This window comes from Danio aesculapii, chromosome 3 (genome assembly GCF_903798145.1).
Source record: "Danio aesculapii chromosome 3, fDanAes4.1, whole genome shotgun sequence".
Lineage (NCBI taxonomy): Eukaryota > Metazoa > Chordata > Actinopteri > Cypriniformes > Danionidae > Danio > Danio aesculapii.
This window is the reverse complement of record NC_079437.1, coordinates 30,351,481-30,370,484: the sequence shown is the minus strand read 5'-3', so window position 1 is coordinate 30,370,484 and position 19,004 is coordinate 30,351,481. Positions and strand designations below refer to the sequence as shown.

Below are 19,004 nucleotides of genomic sequence, written 5' to 3'. Positions count from 1 at the left end.
ATCATTGGTAAAAGAATTGCAATGTTGAGGCATTTGTAGATAAGAAAAGCAATTAGATTATTCAGTTTTATGGTGATTTTCCAACATAATGTCATTTACAAGAAAACTTTTCTTGCCTGCTGAGTCATACTTAACCTTTAAAGATACTTTCACTGTTAGTCTGAGCCCTTGTACATCTATTATGAAAAACATTTCAAGCATAAAATTAATGTCACATCAGACAAACAGGCTACAAAACAGAAGTTAAGCTAAACAAAAGCATCTTGGGCAAAGCAGCTGGTTCAGCTTTGGCCTGTGTATTCCCTATGAAGCAAATTAAAGCGTATTATCTGCGTCTGCGTTGTGTCCTAGTCTTTTTTAGTCTCTGGTGGCACTCACCTTGTGTGATCTTGATGTTAGTTGAAGGCAGAGCCCACGCTGGGAAGCCGCTGAACAGTAGGGCTAAAAACAATTCCCAACAGTACATGTTTAATGCAAGAGAGATGAGATTGAGATCTGGAGTGTGTGTATGTGTGTGCGTATGTGTGTGTGTGTGGAGATTAGGGGTGTGTGTGAGTTTCTCTTAGCCCCTGCCTTTTTGTTGGACTCTTCCTACTTGGTCAAGTCCAGAACGCTTACATCAGACTGTGTGTAATAAAGGGAGAAAGTGAACACCCAAGGGCCTAAAATTGTTGTTGTATCTTGAAGAACTTAAAAACGTATTAGTAGAGACATATTCAGTGTTACAAAAAAAATCTGTTGTCATGTAGTCACACTTTATTGATTGGGGATGTAAAATATGACAATAATTTGCAAGTGCTAGTAAACAGCAAATAATGAAAGGCAGGTAATAAGCCAGTAGTTAATAGTGATAATTATTAGGCTCAGTGATTAGCTCACTGGTTTGATTCCCGGCTCGGCCAGATGGCTTTTCTATGTTTTCTGTTTGGTTGCAGTGTGTGTGAATGGGAGAGTGTGTGGGTGTTTTCAGCACTGAGGGTTGTACTGGAAGAGTATCAGCTGCATAAAAACATATGCCAGAGTAATAAGCAGTTCATTTCACTGTGGCAACCCTTGATAAAGCAAGGAATCAGCCAAAGAAAAGTGAGTGAGTGAGTGAGTGAGTGAGTGAGTGAGTGAGTGAGTGAGTGAGTGAGTATATAGCATCAAATCACAATATTTGAATGATTTGTGAAAGACCATGTGACACTGAAGGCTGGGAAGCTGAATATTCCAATAGTATCTGGATGCAGCCTTGATGATGCAAGCTGAGACTGCATATCTCAGTGATGCAATATCAGACCCAATGCACTCAATGGAGCTAGTGATGTCAGTGTGAGGGGTAAGGTTAGAGGTGGGCATAAAAAAGCATTGGATGCAGCTCAGATTGCACTGCGCCAGGTCTGCATCCAGACCCCTCTCCAATATTCAGCATTGCATCACAGTAATGCAGTAATAAATTACAGGACAAAAACATATGTATAAATATTTTCTTTTAATTTATACCTTTTTTAAACGTTGAGAATTGTTTTCAGTCAGCTTTTCTCCAACATTAGGCTCATTCAAATCAAGACTTAAAACTCATCTGTTTAAGTTGTGCCTTTACTGAATGAGCACTGTGCTTAGTCTCACAGATCGCACATTACGTTTTTTTTTAGAACCTGTTTTAACACATTTTAATCTGTTTTTAATCATTTTTATTATTTGTTTTTATTTTTTATACTTGTCTCTTTTATTCCTGTTTATGTAAAGCACTTTGAATTGCCACTGTGTATGAAATGTGCTATATAAATACACTTGCAAAGTAAAACAACATCTGTTAATTAACAGAAGGATGACTGTATTTAGAAAGTGTCTGTAATCTGCAATTCACATTTTCCATTTGTTTATGCCTTCGAATTGCATTATGGAACCTTGATCTCTGCTAATTTTGATGCTGAAAACTTGACTCTTGCAGTTTAACATAATGACTTCTTTTGACGTTTTTTGTTGTTTCAAATTGTCACTTTATTTTAATGTACTATGAATTAACTATGACTTAATTTGTTGCTTATTAACAGCAATTAATGTATATGGGTTAGGTGTTACATGGATGAAATCATGCAGAATATGTATGTACTTTAATAGTATTAATAAGCAGCCACTATCTTAATAATAGGCAGGTAATAAGCCACTAACTGGTAGTGAGAATTATCTAAAATGTTTATATTCTCTGCACTGTTAACAATTTTTGTAAATTACACAGTATTTAACTGTAATATGAACCGCATTTTACTGTAGGATATTATGCAGTATGTTACTGTATTTTAAAGTTGCATTGTGAAAATTACAGTAATGACATACAATACTGTAAATACATTACAGCAGGATAAATGTAAATACAATATGTTTGCTGTAATTGATTTACAGTAAGTTACTGTAGATTTTACAGGAAATTGTTAACAGCGTTGGTCGTTTACATCTTATATTTTACATACTCAGGTGGTCTGCATCTGTTGCAGAAACACTGAAAGAAACAGAAATTATCTTGTTGAAACTTAATCCACAAACACCACATTATAACCATGGTACAGCATGAATGAGAGAAGATGAGCAAGTCCACCTGAAGTTTGTACAGATTAAAACTGCATCAGAAAATCCAACCCATTTGCTACAGAACCGTACAAGAAAATACGTAATATACCTTTACGTCTATGTGAAAAATTCACACAGCATCAGTTTGTTGAACATGTCACGATGTCCAACTTGTCTGCGGAGTTATTGAACACCCACTTCACACTACTTGCTTAGTTCCATTAGTCTCCCCTGACACCGTCTTGCAGATGATAGCGTGTCTGCTTTATCTCATGGCCCACACAGCCCATGCTATTAAAGGCCCGGAGTTCCTCTTATCTTTGAGATGACTGCCGCCTGTAACAGCTAAGGGCAGGAGCTTGGAGATATGACTCATTCTTATACTGAAGACGGCCTCCATTTAGGATTTCTAGATGGGATTGCTGCTAAATATGGTCTCTAAATGAGTCCCTCTAATGCTGCATCCTCTCAGATGTCGATCAATCATGTAACACAGGCAACTTTTTAAGAAGTATTAGCATTATTTACATGTAGAACCATGGTGTGGGTCTTCTGAACAACTCACATCACGCTCTTACAAAAGTGCTAAAAAGAAAACCACAGCTCACATGAAAAAATTCTTTCGTCAGTTAATCCTATAGTGATTTTGAACCACACTACAGTAAAGGGTACGATTTTGTATGTAGCTCTTTTTGTAATGCATGCTTAGCTATAATGAACTGATAACCTGTAATCAATGCTGTAGTATACATTTTTATACTTCAGCCTCTGGCGCCTAGACCACAGCTCTGCACATGAAATTTGGCCAGAGGAGAAATGGTCGTGCCCAACTGAGCCTGTATTCTCTCGAAGTTTTTCTTTCACTTTCGTCAGTTGGTAAAGTTTGTTCCTTGCTACTGTCGCCACTGGTTTGTTTGGTGTGGGACTTGTCAAGCTGCGCATCACTGGATTTTCTCTTCAGTGATTGAATTTTCAGCAGTGAAAATTAAACCACACTGAACTAAACTGAACTGAACTTCGACTCTGAAAACTGGACTGATACAGTTTCAATTTACTAGAACTTCTATGTTAAGCTGCTTTGACACAATCTACATTGTAAAAGTGCTATAGAAATAAAGATAAATTTAATTGAATTTTAACCACAGTAAACATGTATAGCACATTACCACAACAAATTAGGTATTAACAAATTAAGTATTAGTACAGTTCAAAAACACTCTCACACAGTATTTCCTATAAACTACTGTATTTTTTCATGTAAGCTATAGTGTTTCTATAGATGTTGGTTCATAGTGTTGCCATAAAACTTTTTTTACTTTATCTTACAATTATTTTAAAACTGCATTTTTTCATAAAAAGCAGTTAGTTGATTTTACTTTTTAAGATTCTTGCTGCCTTCTTTTTTTTAGGTGAATCAAATGAACTTTTTTAATCTTCATCTCAACTTACATCAATCACAGCTACTAAAATAAGATAAACTTTTTATACGCTAAACTTTGTATAAGCTAAACTTTAAAAATGTAGTTTTTAAACATGATTAAATTAATAAAATAAGGTAAAGTGCTTCAAACACTGTCCATTAAAATTATAAGTAAATTAACTATGTGCAAAAATTACAATGCTCAACATATACAAGTACACCCCTCATAAATCTACCTTTTAAATTCATATTTTTAATAGGAAGCTATACAATTTTATATTTGTGCATATACATTAGATTAGTCAGTACTAAAAGCCAAATCTAGAGCTTATCTAACAAAATAGCTTACGATAACGGTCCAAAAACTAGTACACCCAAATGTATATGTTATAGAAAAATATTAAATACAAATTTTAAAAAGAGGAAAAATCAAGAGAACAAAAAATTTGGAAAATTTTTGTTGAAATTTTGTAGGTTGTAATTTATTTTTTCAATATTTTGCTTGAATTTAATTGTATTATCTTTCAATTTCTAAATATATTTGGTGACTGAAATATTATTTTAATAAATATATATGTTTAATAAATCTGTTTTATTTAAATGCACCAAAAAACATTGCCTATATTCACTGAGAAATGGAGAAAAATATTCATTTTCAAAATGGCGTGTACTCAATTATGCTGAGTACTGTAAGTTTACTCACTTTTTGAAGTCAACTTGTCACTTTTAAGGCAATGGGTTTACTCATTTTTATGTATAATAGCTAATTGCATTTTACAGTGAATAACATTTTAATAATCTGAAGTTTCTATATTAAGTCCACATTGTAAAAGCTCTATATAAATCAACATGAATTGAATTTAACTGAATTTAATTGAAACATCTTTGCCACTACCAAGAAGCATTTGTGGAATGAAAATGTTCCATGAATGTTAAAGTTTCTTCATGGAACAATCAATGCCAAAAAAGAGCCCCTTATTAAAAGAGTGTACATTGATTAGCTTTTTTAAATTTTAAAATTGTAAATTTATTCTCTGGATCACTACATTTTCAGTCAAGCCAGCAATGAGAAAGTAGACATTTCCAGTGCATCATTGAGCATCTCCGTGATCTATTTTAAGGAAGATTAACTGAGACATGTGAGCTAACTAAAAATATCCTGTTAGAGTCTAGTATTGATTTTGATTAATTTCAAAGCCAGGTGATGAGCATACATGCGATAAAAACAAATCACACCCACTTCTATTGGTAGAATTCTGTAAAACATGTTCTTGCACATATTACACTGAGAAAAAGAAGATGACTCTTTCAAAGAAAATGCAGCTGATTACCTTTTGCCTCATATTCCTGCATTGCTTGTAATCCCCAAGGTGTAGAGCACATTAGATAAGCAACAGCTGTGACATTCAGCACTTCCTGTTGCAGTACAATCGAACAGATGCACGTGTTGTTAATTATGAGAGTTTTCTGCTGACCTCCAGTGAACATTTCCCGTAAAATGACGCTTTCTGCAGTGCTTAAGGGTTTTTGGTTGTTTACAGATCACATAAATCTGGTAGAGTAATTATATAGCAGTAATTAAGTTGTAATTAACTTATAAGGTGCAGGAGGAATATGAGCTGGATAATGTATTTAAATTACCAGATGTCACCCCTGTGTACTACTGCTACAGTGTTTATTGTGCACACTGTTGCTTAGCAACTTCAATCCATGCATTGAGGTGGGCACGGGTGCCATAAAGCACAGCATGATATTACAGCTAATGTACAGGCTCTGTGAACGAGAATGGACCATCTCTTTCTAATAATTTCTGGAACAAGTGAAATGTCTTTATTGTTATATGATATTACTGCAAGACAGAAAAGTATAAGGGGGGGAAATGGGGAAAATTGATTGTTGAATCCTAAATCCTGAATCCTGCTTTAGCTCCTTGCTACCATCTTGTGGTGTAAGGATGTAATCTGGTTGTGGTGGATGCATATGCAAAACCACAGATTTGAAAACTGTAACGTTACACCAGTTAAAATGGCTGCTTGTTAAATATTTGTTTATATTTGTATTAATTATCCGAAAATTAAATGCTTTTGTAGAAGTTTAAAGTTAGGTGGTCAACTCTGTTGCCAAATGTAAATGAAAAAAAAATTGACAAAATCTACAGAATATGTACATGTTCACTAAATGAATACAAAAAAAGTTTCTTAAATTCTATATATATATATATATATATATATATATATATATATATATATATATATATATATATATATATATATATATATATTTATATTTATATTGATACTATGAAATACCTGAGAGGGTTAACAATTTTTAAACAGTAAAAATATATTGGCCATTGGTACGAAAAATAAACTGTTACCACTACATTTATTCATTCATTTTCCTTCAGTTTAGTCCCTTTATTTATCATGGGTCGACACAATGGATTGAACCGCCAACTTATCCAACATATGTTTTACACAGCGGATGCCCTTCCAGCTGTAACCGATTACAGGGAAACACCCATACTCTTTACATTTACACAGATACACTACAGACAATTTAGCTTACCCAATTCACCTATAACGCATCTTTGGGCTGTGGGGAAACTGGGGGAACACGATCACGGGGAGAACATGCAAACTCCTCACAGAAATGCCAACTGACCCAGCCGGCGCTCGAACCAGCAACCTTCTTGCTGTGAGACGACAGTGCTAACCACTGAGCCACCGTGTCGCCCCCTGTTTCTACTACAAACACTGTTAAAAACATTAACCATCAACTTTTAAACATAAAATTAGTATATCTGAATGCTTTGCAGTGTGTTTAGCATTATATTTCATTAGGATTTAGTGAAAAGGCATACACAGACACACAAGGACCATTACAGTTTCTGTTAATTGTAATACAACTTCCATTATTACTATATAAACCATTGCTATTTCGGTGAGGGTTTTTACTTTTTCAGCAAATGGGGAAAGAAGTTTGTTTTCCTTACCCAGTTCACATATAATTTTGTTCCTGTTTTAGGAAAAAATCTCACCTGAGTTTGATCATTGTTTCTCACACTTGTAAAAGTTGTGGTTCTCAACCTATTAGCCTTTGAGGGCCTCCACTGTCCAAATATATAAACAAGGACTCAAAATTAAACAAATAATGAAACAATATTTACTTCATATGGATTTATATATATATATATATTACTCGTAATATCTGAACTCTTTTAGAGCTTAGCATAGGTAGAAATTTAATTTGAATATGGCACTTAAGATTTTATTCATTTACATGACTTTCCGGTTCTAGACAAGATCACTTTAAATTAGGATGCCTCCTATTTTAAGATTAAACAGTGATTGAACAGTTAAACAAGCCAAAAAAAACTTTATATTAAGATATGTTGAGCATTGTTGCGCATGGTGTTAAAGGGACAGTTCACCAAAAACTTCACTATTTACTCACCTCATTTTAAAGTATGTTAAACAAAGTATAAACAAATATAGAATACTATATTATACTATATTATGGAAGTCAACTAGTGGTTTCCAACATTTATCAAAATATATTATTCTGTAGTCAACAGATGAAAGAAACGTGAACCGGTTTGTGAAACGTGAAGGTTAAACTAGATATTAAAGTTTGAGGACAAACTTTATGGTGGCTTGAAAAGCCGAGTCTGAATTAGCATGTTACTAGCATGAATTAGCAAGTAACTAGCATGATTCTAACATAAATTAGCATGTAACTAGCATGATTCTAGCATGAATTAGCATGTTACTAGCATGTTTCTACCATGAATTAGCATGATTCTAGCATGAATTAGCATGTTACTAGCATGTTTCTAGCATGAATTAGCATGTTACTAACATGATTCTAGCATGAATTAGCATGTTACTAGCATGATTCTAGCATGAATTAGCATGTTATTAGCATGATTCTAGCATGAATTAGCATGTTACTAGCATGATTCTAGCATGAATTAGCATGTTACTAGCATGATTCTAGCATGAATTAGCATGTTACTAGCATGTTTCTAGCATGAATTAGCATGTTACTAGCATGATTCTAGCATGAATTAGCATGTTACTAGCATGATTCTAGCATGAATTAGCATGTTACTAACATGATTCTAGCATGAATTAGCATGTTACTAGCATGATTCTAGCATGAATTAGCATTTTACTAGCATGTTTCTAGCATGAATTAGCATGATTCTAGCATGAATTAGCATGTTACTAGCATGATTCTAGCATAAATTAGCATGTTACTAGCATGTTTCTAGCATGAATTAGCATGTTACTAGCATGATTCCAGCATGAATTAGCATGTTACTAGCATGATTCTAGCATGAATTAGCATTTTACTAGCATGATTCTAGCATGAATTAGCATGTTATTAGCATGATTCTAGCATGGATTAGCATGTTACTAGCATGTTTCTAGCATGAATTAGCATGTTACTAGCATGATTCTAGCATGAATTAGCATGTTACTAGCATGTTTCTAGCATGAATTAGCATGTTACTAGCATGATTCTAGCATGAATTAGCATGTTACTAGCATGATTCTAGCATGAATTAGCATGTTATTAGCATGATTCTAGCATGAATTAGCATGTTACTAGCATGATTCTAGCATGTTACTAGCATGTTTCTAGCATGAATTAGCATGTTACTAGCATGTTTCTAGCATGAATTAGCATGTTGTTAGCATGATTCTAGCATGAATTAGCATGTTTCTAGCATGAATTAGCATGTAACTAGCATGATTCTAGCATTAATTAGCATGTAACTAGCATGTTACTAGCATGATTCTAGCATGAATCAGCTTGTTTCTAGCATGAATTAGCATGTTACTAGCATGATTCTAGCATGAATTAGCATGATTCTAGCATGAATTAGCATGTTACTAGCATGATTCTAGCATGAATTAGCATGTTACTAGCATGTTTCTAGCATGAATTAGCATGTTACTAGCATGATTCTAGCATGAATTAGCATGTTACTAGCATGATTCTAGCATAGATTAGCATGTTATTAGCATGATTCTAGCATGAATTAGCATGTTACTAGCATGATTCTAGCATGAATTAGCATGTTACTAGCATGTTTCTAGCATGAATTAGCATGTTACTAGCATGATTCTAGCATGAATTAGCATGTTACTAGCATGTCTCTAGCATGAATTAGCATGTTACTAGCATGTCTCTAGCATGAATTAGCATGTTATTAGCATGAATTAGCATGTTTCTAGCATGAATTAGCATGTTATTAGCATGATTCTAGCATGAATTAGCATGTTACTAGCATGATTCTAGCATGAATTAGCATGTTACTAGCATGAATTAGCATGTTACTAGCATGATTCTAGCATGAATTAGCATGTTACTAGCATGATTCTAGCATGAATTAGCATGTTACTAGCATGAGTCTAGCATGAATTAGCATGTTACTAGCATGATTCTAGCATGGATTAGCATGTTACTAGCATGATTCTAACATGAATTAGCATGTTACTAGCATGTTTCTAGCATGAATTAGCATGTTACTAGCATGATTCTAGCATGTTACTAGCATGTTTCTAGCATGAATTAGCATGTTACTAGCATGTTTCTAGCATGAATTAGCATATTGTTAGCATGATTCTAGCATGAATTAGCATGTTTCTAGCATGAATTAGCATGTAACTAGCATGATTCTAGCATTTATTAGCATGTAACTAGCATGTTACTAGCATGATTCTAGCATGAATCAGCTTGTTTCTAGCATGAATTAGCATGTTGTTGGCATGATTCTAGCATGAATTAGCATGTTACTAGCATGACTAGCATGTCACTATCGTGTTGCTAGCACCTTTCTAGCAAGATTAGCATGTCAGTAGGATGTTAAAACTGTTAGCGTGTGTTAGAATAGCTAGTCACAGTCTCTGGGACAGTTGCTAGGGTGCTGAAATTGGTTGCTAGGGAGTGGCTAGTAAGTTTAAAGGTAATCAGTGATTGGCTGCTGGCTAGACTGAGTTGAATGAGGCCAGACTCTAGTCTGTAGGACAGTCTGATGCAGAGTTCTGAGCTCACAAAGGTTGATCCAATGTTAAGTAAATGGGAGTCTTTTACAATGGAAGTCTATGGGACAGTTGCTAGGGTGCTGTAAGTGGTTGCTAGGGAGTGGCTAGTAAGTTAAAAAGTCATCAGTTATTGGCTGCTGGCTAGACTGAGTTAAATGAGTCCAGTTAGAAGTCTGTAGGACAGTCTGATGCAGAGTTATGAGCTCACAAAGTTTGACCCAATGTTAAGTCAATGGGACTTTTGGGTTTTTTCTGGGTCGTTTTTCGGAAAACCCAAGGTCGGATCAGTTAGAAAAGATATAGCAACCCGAGTCAGACCAGTTCGAAGGTTTGACGAAAGTTTGAAGTATGTAGCTCGAAAGGCCTAGGAGGAGATACACTTAGAAATTAGTCTCAGAAGAATAAGAAGAAGAAGAAGAAGAAGAAGAAGAAGAATAACTAGATATTAAAGTTTGAGGACAAACTTTATGGTGGCTTGAAAAGCCGAGTCTGAATTAGCATGTTACTAGCATGAATTAGCAAGTAACTAGCATGATTCTAACATAAATTAGCATGTAACTAGCATGATTCTAGCATGAATTAGCATGTTACTAGCATGTTTCTAGCATGAATTAGCATGATTCTAGCATGAATTAGCATGTTACTAGCATGTTTCTAGCATGAGTTAGCATGTTACTAGCATGTTTCTAGCATGAATTAGCATGTTACTAGCATGATTCTAGCATGAATTAGCATGTTACTAGCATGTTTCTAGCATGAATTAGCATGTTACTAGCATGTTTCTAGCATGAATTAGCATGTTACTAGCATGATTCTAGCATGAATTAGCATGTTACTAGCATGATTCTAGCATGAATTAGCATGTTACTAGCATGAATTAGCATGTTATTAGCATGATTCTAGCATGAATTAGCATGTTACTAGCATGATTCTAGCATGGATTAGCATGTAACTAGCATGATTCTACCATGAATTAGCATGTTACTAGCATGTTTCTAGCATGAATTAGCATGATTCTAGCATGAATTAGCATGTTACTAGCATGTTTCTAGCATGAATTAGCATGTTACTAGCATGATTCTAGCATGAATTAGCATGTTACTAGCATGTTTCTAGCATTAATTAGCATGTTACTAGCATGTCTCTAGCATGCATTAGCATGTTATTAGCATGATTCTAGCATGAATTAGCATGTTTCTAGCATGAATTAGCATGTTATTAGCATGATTCTAGCATGAATTAGCATGATTCTAGCATGAATTAGCATGTTACTAGCATGTTTCTAGCATGAATTAGCATGTTACCAGCATGATTCTAGCATGAATTAGCATGTTACTAGCATGTTTCTAGCATTAATTAGCATGTTACTAGCATGTCTCTAGCATGCATTAGCATGTTATTAGCATGATTCTAGCATGAATTAGCATGTTTCTAGCATGAATTAGCATGTTATTAGCATGATTCTAGCATGAATTAGCATGTTACTAGCATGATTCTAGCATGAATTAGCATGTTACTAGCATGTTTCTAGCATGAATTAGCATGTTACTACCATGATTCTAGCATGAATTAGCATGTTACTAGCATGATTCTAGCATGAATTAGCATGTTATTAGCATGATTCTAGCATGAATTAGCGTGTTACTAGCATGATTCTAGCATGAATTAGCATGTTATTAGCATGATTCTAGCATGAATTAGCATGTTACTAGCATGATTCTAGCATGAATTAGCATGTTTCTAGCATGAATTAGCATGTAACTAGCATGATTCTAGCATTAACTAGCATGTAACTAGCATGTTACTAGCATGATTCTAGCATGAATCAGCTTGTTTCTAGCATGAATTAGCATGTTGTTAGCATGATTCTAGCATGAATTAGCATGTTACTAGCATGACTAGCATGTCACTATCGTGTTGCTAGCACCTTTCTAGCAAGATTAGCATGTCAGTAGGATGTTAAAACTGTTAGCGTGTGTTAGAATAGCTAGTCACAGTCTCTGGGACAGTTGCTAGGGTGCTGAAATTGGTTGCTAGGGAGTTGCTAGTAAGTTTAAAGGTAATCAGTGATTGGCTGCTGGCTAGACTGAGTTGAATGAGGCCAGACTCTAGTCTGTAGGACAGTCTGATGCAGAGTTATGAGCTCACAAAGGTTGATTCAATGTTAAGTAAATGGGAGTCTTTTACAATGGAAGTCTATGGGACAGTTGCTAGGGTGCTGTAAGTGGTTGCTAGGGAGTGGCTAGTAAGTTAAAAAGTCATCAGTTATTGGCTGCTGGCTAGACTGAGTTAAATGAGTCCAGTTAGAAGTCTGTAGGACAGTCTGATGCAGAGTTATGAGCTCACAAAGTTTGACCCAATGTTAAGTCAATGGGACTTTTGGGATTTTTCTGGGTCGTTTTTCGGAAAACCCAAGGTCGGATCAGTTAGAAAAGATATAGCAACCCGAGTCAGACCAGTTTGAAGGTTTGACGAAAGTTTAAAGTATGTAGCTTGAAAGGCCTAGGAGGAGATACACTTAGAAATTAGTCTCAGAAGAAGAAGAAGAAGAACTAGATATTAAAGTTTGAGGACAAACTTTATGGTGGCTTGAAAAGCCGAGTCTGAATTAGCATGTTACTAGCCTGAATTAGCAAGTAACTAGCATGATTCTAACATAAATTAGCATGTAACTAGCATGATTCTAGCATGAATTAGCATGTTACTAGCATGTTTCTAGCATGAATTAGCATGATTCTAGCATGAATTAGCATGTTACTAGCATGTTTCTAGCATGAGTTAGCATGTTACTAGCATGTTTCTAGCATGAATTAGCATGTTACTAGCATGATTCTAGCATGAATTAGCATGTTACTAGCATGTTTCTAGCATGAATTAGCATGTTACTAGCATGTTTCTAGCATGATTTAGCATGTTATTAGCATGCTTCTAGCATGAATTAGCATGTTTCTAGCATGAATTAGCATGTTATTAGCATGATTCTAGCATGAATTAGCATGTTACTAGCATGATTCTAGCATGAATTAGCATGTTACTAGCATGTTTCTAGCATGAATTAGCATGTTACTAGCATGATTCTAGCATAAATTAGCATGAATTAGCATGTTACTAGCATGATTCTAGCATGAATTAGCATGTTATTAGCATGATTCTAGCATGTTACTAGCATGATTCTAGCATGAATTAGCATGTTACTAGCATGATTCTAGCATGAATTAGCATGTTACTAGCATGATTCTAGCATGGATTAGCATGTAACTAGCATGATTCTAGCATGAATTAGCATGTTACTAGCATGTTTCTAGCATGAATTAGCATGTTACTAGCATGATTCTAGCATGAATTAGCATATTACTAGCATGACTCTAGCATGAATTAGCATGTTACTAGCATGTTTCTAGCATGATCTAGCATGTTACTAGCATGATTCTAGCATGAATTAGCATGTTACTAGCATGTTTCTAGCATGAATTAGCATGTTACTAGCATGATTCTAGCATGAATTAGCATGTTATTAGCATGATTCTAGCATGAATTAGCATGTTACTAGCATGATTCTAGCATGAATTAGCATGTTACTAGCATGATTCTAGCATGAATTAGCATGTTACTAGCATGATTCTAGCATGAATTAGCATGTTACTAGCATGATTCTAGCATGGATTAGCATGTTACTAGCATGATTCTAGCATGAATTAGCATGTTACTAGCATGTTTCTAGCATGAATTAGCATGTAACTAGCATGATTCTAGCATTAATTAGCATGTAACTAGCATGTTACTAGCATGATTCTAGCATGAATTAGCATGTTACTAGCATGTTTCTAGCATGAATTAGCATGTTACTAGCATGATTCTAGCATGAATTAGCATGTAACTAGCATGTTTCTAGCATGAATTAGCATGTTACTAGCATGTTTCTAGCATGAATTAGCATGTTGTTAGCATGATTCTAGCATGAATTAGCATGTTTTTAGCATCATTCTAGCATGAATTAGCATGTTACTAGCATGATTCTAGCATGGATTAGCATGTTACTACCATGATTCTAGCATGAATTAGCATGTTACTAGCATGATTCTAGCATGGATTAGCATGTTACTAGCATGATTCTAGCATGAATTAGCATGTTACTAGCATGTTTCTAGCATGAATTAGCATGTAACTAGCATGATTCTAGCATTAATTAGCATGTAACTAGCATGTTACTAGCATGATTCTAGCATGAATCAGCTTGTTTCTAGCATGAATTAGCATGTTGTTAGCATGATTCTAGCATGAATTAGCATGTTACTAGCATGACTAGCATGTCACTATCGTGTTGCTAGCACCTTTCTAGCAAGATTAGCATGTCAGTAGGAAGTTTAAACTGTTAGCATGTGTTAGAAAAGCTAGTCACAGTCTCTGGGACAGTTGCTAGGGTGCTGAAATTGGTTGCTAGGGAGTGGCTAGTAAGTTTAAAGGTAATCAGTGATTGGCTGCTGGCTAGACTGAGTTGAATGAGGCCAGACTCTAGTCTGTAGGACAGTCTGATGCAGAGTTATGAGCTCACAAAGGTTGATCCAATGTTAAGTAAATGGGAGTCTTTTACAATGGAAGTCTATGGGACAGTTGCTAGGGTGCTGTAAGTGGTTGCTAGGGAGTGGCTAGTAAGTTAAAAAGTCATCAGTTATTGGCTGCTGGCTAGACTGAGTTAAATGAGTCCAGTTAGAAGTCTGTAGGACAGTCTGATGCAGAGTTATGAGCTCACAAAGTTTGACCCAATGTTAAGTCAATGGGACTTTTGGGTTTTTTCTGGGTCGTTTTTCGGAAAACCCAAGGTCGGATCAGTTAGAAAAGATATAGCAACCCGAGTCAGACCAGTTCGAAGGTTTGACGAAAGTTTGAAGTATGTAGCTTGAAAGGCCTAGGAGGAGATACACTTAGAAATTAGTCTCAGAAGAAGAAGAAGAATAATAATAAGTTTAAGATAGATAACAATATGCTGGCTTTTCAAGCCACCATAATAATAATAAGTTTAAGATAGATAACAGTATGCTGGCTTTTCAAGCCACCATAATAATTATGGGTGAAGATGGTTTTGAATTGATGATCTTATCTTTAAGCCCCCTTGGAGGTCTGGACCTTGCTAAGTACCACTGTTGGAAAGTTTGTGTATGTTCATTTTAGAATTTTAGATATTTATACTTTACAACAACACAAAATAAGTAAAAATAAATAAAGATTTTTTTGCGATGCAGTCTCTTAAAGAATAAATGCCCTACGTGGAACTAGAGAATGCTGTTGAGAACATATGAACAACACTATCAAATACAAACCAGAAGTTGAAGAGTTTTTAAAGACCTCTGATATTTCTTATAATGCATTAAATGGAAGCCACAGACATCAACGATCTACCAAACGCATATGGGGATTTACAAGCACATTGAAATGAAACATATGTGATTCTTTTTCATAACGTGAACATTTTGAACCTTTAGGGTGTACTCAAAATTTTCAAATAGCTTTCAGTCATGCTGTTTTACCTTGTTTTCTTCACTATCTGGTTGAAGCTCATTTTTACTCCATTTCATATCCGACATGTTGTCACTAGGCAACAGCAGTGCACACAGTGAATCGAGCAACGCCAACAGATGTTCCTATTTTTAAGTTCAGGTGAAATCTCACATTTACTTAATTGCTTTTTTGCGTAGCACACATTCGTCACTAGTTTTTAGAGCTTCATTTGAACCGACACCTTTGGAGCTATTTTAAGTGTTTGAGCTATTGTGCGGCACCATGGGAAATGCATTTGCCTCGGCATCTGTATTACTAATAATAATAGATGCTGCAGCTGTTCCTGTCCACCTTTAGATGGCGCTGCCGCCGTGTGAACCGCGGGGAAGGAAAGCGGAGAAATAGATGGGAGGGTCAGGCCGCTGCTTTTCAGTTTCAAACACACTCAGTGCATTTCAAATCTGTGCATGGACATAAGCTGAACGGCGATATTAGGGTTTGTCTGAGGACTCTTCCCGTGCTAGACGGGTCATGCTGTCTTCGCAAAGGTAATGAGCCGCAAAGCCCTCGGGTCTCGGCTGAGCAGCGCCCACAAACTGCAGCGAAACTGGAATGACTGGCAGCCCAGGTTAGTAACTCACCAGGCGGCCGAGACCGAGTATATAGACCGAGGCTTCGTTGAGGCCTCGCACTCGTCCGCCTCTTTATCAAACACAACACCTCTCTGTTTCCACATGAGGAGGCTTTTTAAAGCTTTCATTTCACATCACACCTCTCAAATTTGTAGTTAAACTTAAGTCAGTGGGAATAACTATCTAAATATGTAAATGTCAAACGCTCGTGTTCGTTTTTCGGGTTAGTTAGCCGATGTTAGCATAAGCTAACTCTCAAACAATCGGTGAACACTGGCGTTATTTATCGTGTTGATGTTTGTTCGCCAGAACTGGTTTGTCGGCTAAGTTTAAATATGGCTGTAAAATCAGGGGGTTGTGTGTATTTGACCGACACGCTGATGTGTGCGAGTGTCGTGGCATTCATTTGTGATTTGTGTGAAGAAACACGCGTGTGGTTTGACACGTTTAGCCACAAGCTACAAACCGTTTGTATGAAATCGGTTCATATTACAGCAGGTAACGTTAATGATACATTTCATGAGTTTTAATATTCGCCACACACTGATTTTGTTTATTCAGCTCCTGTGCAAATCACGAGTCCGTTCACCAGTTTCGTTATGCTCATTGTAACGTTACCCTTTAATGTGCACCGATTGTTAATTCTTAATCTTAATAGTTCATTTTAATCGTTGAACATTTTAATTGGGACATTCTCATAGTTTGGAGTACTATCAAAGTGAGTTCGGTTTGTGAAAGCTCAAATTGGCAACGAGTGCGTTGAACTTTAATCGTGAAAATAGGTTTGAATGATCTTGAACTAGTCCGGCGATCAGTCAATGTCTAGGTAGAATTTGAACTTTGAAGAAACTACTTTAGGTGATTATTTTTGTTGAACGTTAACAGATCGCTTCAGTTGAGTTGCAATTTTTTGAAACCATGTGGAAAATGGAAATCTCAGCTGGACTGTCAAATGACGTCTTGTCGATATGTCCCGGATGCAGGACCAATTTTATGAATAGCTGGAGAAGATTTATAAAGTATACATAACTATTTTTTGTCAAAATCAGTTGTTCAGGTGGTGCTAATATGGAGGTCAGTAGTTCAGGCTGTCAGACATGGCTATTGCTGTATTTTGTAAAGTGTTCGGTTTCTTACGTTATGGTATTGTTTTATTAATTGGACTTTGAGTCTGTAATAAAGTTTGAATGAAAAATAGCTTGTCATTTCAGGCTGTAATAGTTCACACAATATTAATAACGTGATATTGACTTGCGTTCATAAATCAAAGACCTAGATGGTTTAATTTTTTATTGACTTTATTAGAACATTAAAGTTGTTGTTTTTTACTAAAAACTGTTGTCTTGGGTTATTCGTAAATTTTGACTGACCAGCTACTGTAACTTTTGAGAGTTGCAAAAAAAATACAGGCAACATTTATACCTGTTGATGCATTGGAAGTTAAATCGTCAGTGTGATCAGTCATCACAATTAATTCACAGCCTTCACAAACTATCCAGTGTGTTTATGACCATCTGTAGCACAAACTGAAACATGTGAATGCAAACCCTCACGTAACCTTATTAAAAAAGATGGGGGACGCATGTCTTGTAGTGTACTTTTGCTTTTCTGGATTCTACTTCCTATAATAAAGTTGTAATGCGAGTTTGCACTCATGTGTACACCATTGTATGCATTGGGAAGTAGGCATGGGATGATAACCGGTTTCAAGGTTTACTGCGGTTTGGAAAAGTCAAGGTTTTAAAACCATCTAAATTTTCTGAAGTTTGTGTTTTTTACAGCAATTTTATGTAGTTTATCAGGGCAACAGTATGTCCAGCAGAAAAGAACCCTCCACATCAAAAGCCACTGGTCTAAAATAGTTTTAATGTTTCTCAAAATAAATTATATTGTGTTCGGTGGGGGAAAATTATTTTTTTTTTTCCCCAGACATCTAGAAAAGAACATAATTTAGTGCATTAATCACAATACTGTGATATCGTGAAACCATGATATTTTTATCTAGGGTTATCACACCGTCAGAATCTTATACTGGCCCATATCTATTGCAAAGTTTACCTCATGGATTGTATTGAACATTATCAGGACTGTTTGCAGAAGATGTGGATTATTAGAAGTAGTGTTATAAAAGTTTGATGGGCAGACCACTTGTTTTTCTTCATAAGACTTTGTACTAACAATAAGCCACAGAGATTTGTTTTTGTCTTACATTAATATATTTCTTTCATTGTTAAAACAGGGGTAGTCATTGACTTGCATCTAATCTAAAAATCATCTTAAGTGACAAAGTAAATCAACATAAAATACAAATTCTGGGATAAAATGTTAGTTTTAACGGTGTTTATCTATCTATCTATCTATCTATCTATCTATCTATCTATCTATCTATCTATCTATCTATCTATCTATCTATCTATCTATCTATCTATCTATCTATCTATCTATCTATCTATCTATCTATCTATCTATCTATCTATCTATCTATCTATCTATCTATCTATCTATCTATCTATCTATCTATCTATCTATCTATCTATCTATCTATCTATCTATCTGTGCTCGCTTTAAATTATTGTTTCATTGAATTTTCTATTAATAAAAATAAATACAATCTAAGCAGCAGAATCGTTTTCAATTTGGAGGTGATACAAGTTTCTTGAAAGCAATATTAGCATAAAGAAAGATCTCTGAAGATCCTGTGGCACTGAAGAATTTTAAGTAATAGAAATCATACTGTTCCACACTTTTAATAAGTGTAAATGACTATTGCTTGCTTGCTTGTTTGCTTTTGTACAAAGTTCAACCCCTTTTACTGTGCTTGCTGAACAGCTCTTGTCAAGCTTTAGC

General features: G+C 35.4%; 2 protein-coding genes across 3 annotated transcripts in view; one reads left to right on the top strand and one right to left on the bottom strand.

Moving 5' to 3' along the window:
• clec19a (C-type lectin domain containing 19A) overlaps nt 1–15,611 on the bottom strand; it is a 28,794-nt gene extending 13,183 nt beyond the window's left edge. Inside the window, exons 1-2 of the mRNA XM_056452694.1 lie at nt 15,555–15,611; nt 379–559 (exon numbers count right to left, since the gene is read on the bottom strand). Of these exons, the coding sequence (XP_056308669.1) occupies nt 379–559; nt 15,555–15,611 (238 nt within the window). The remainder of the gene's footprint in view (nt 1–378; nt 560–15,554) is intronic.
• Nucleotides 15,612–15,930: 319 nt separating this feature from the next.
• smg1 (SMG1 nonsense mediated mRNA decay associated PI3K related kinase) overlaps nt 15,931–19,004 on the top strand; it is a 43,394-nt gene continuing 40,320 nt past the window's right edge. For both annotated transcript variants that reach the window (XM_056453629.1, XM_056453628.1), the window contains exon 1: nt 15,931–16,153. In XM_056453629.1, coding sequence (XP_056309604.1) covers nt 16,077–16,153 — 77 coding nt within the window. In that variant the 5' untranslated portion in view covers nt 15,931–16,076. The remainder of the gene's footprint in view (nt 16,154–19,004) is intronic.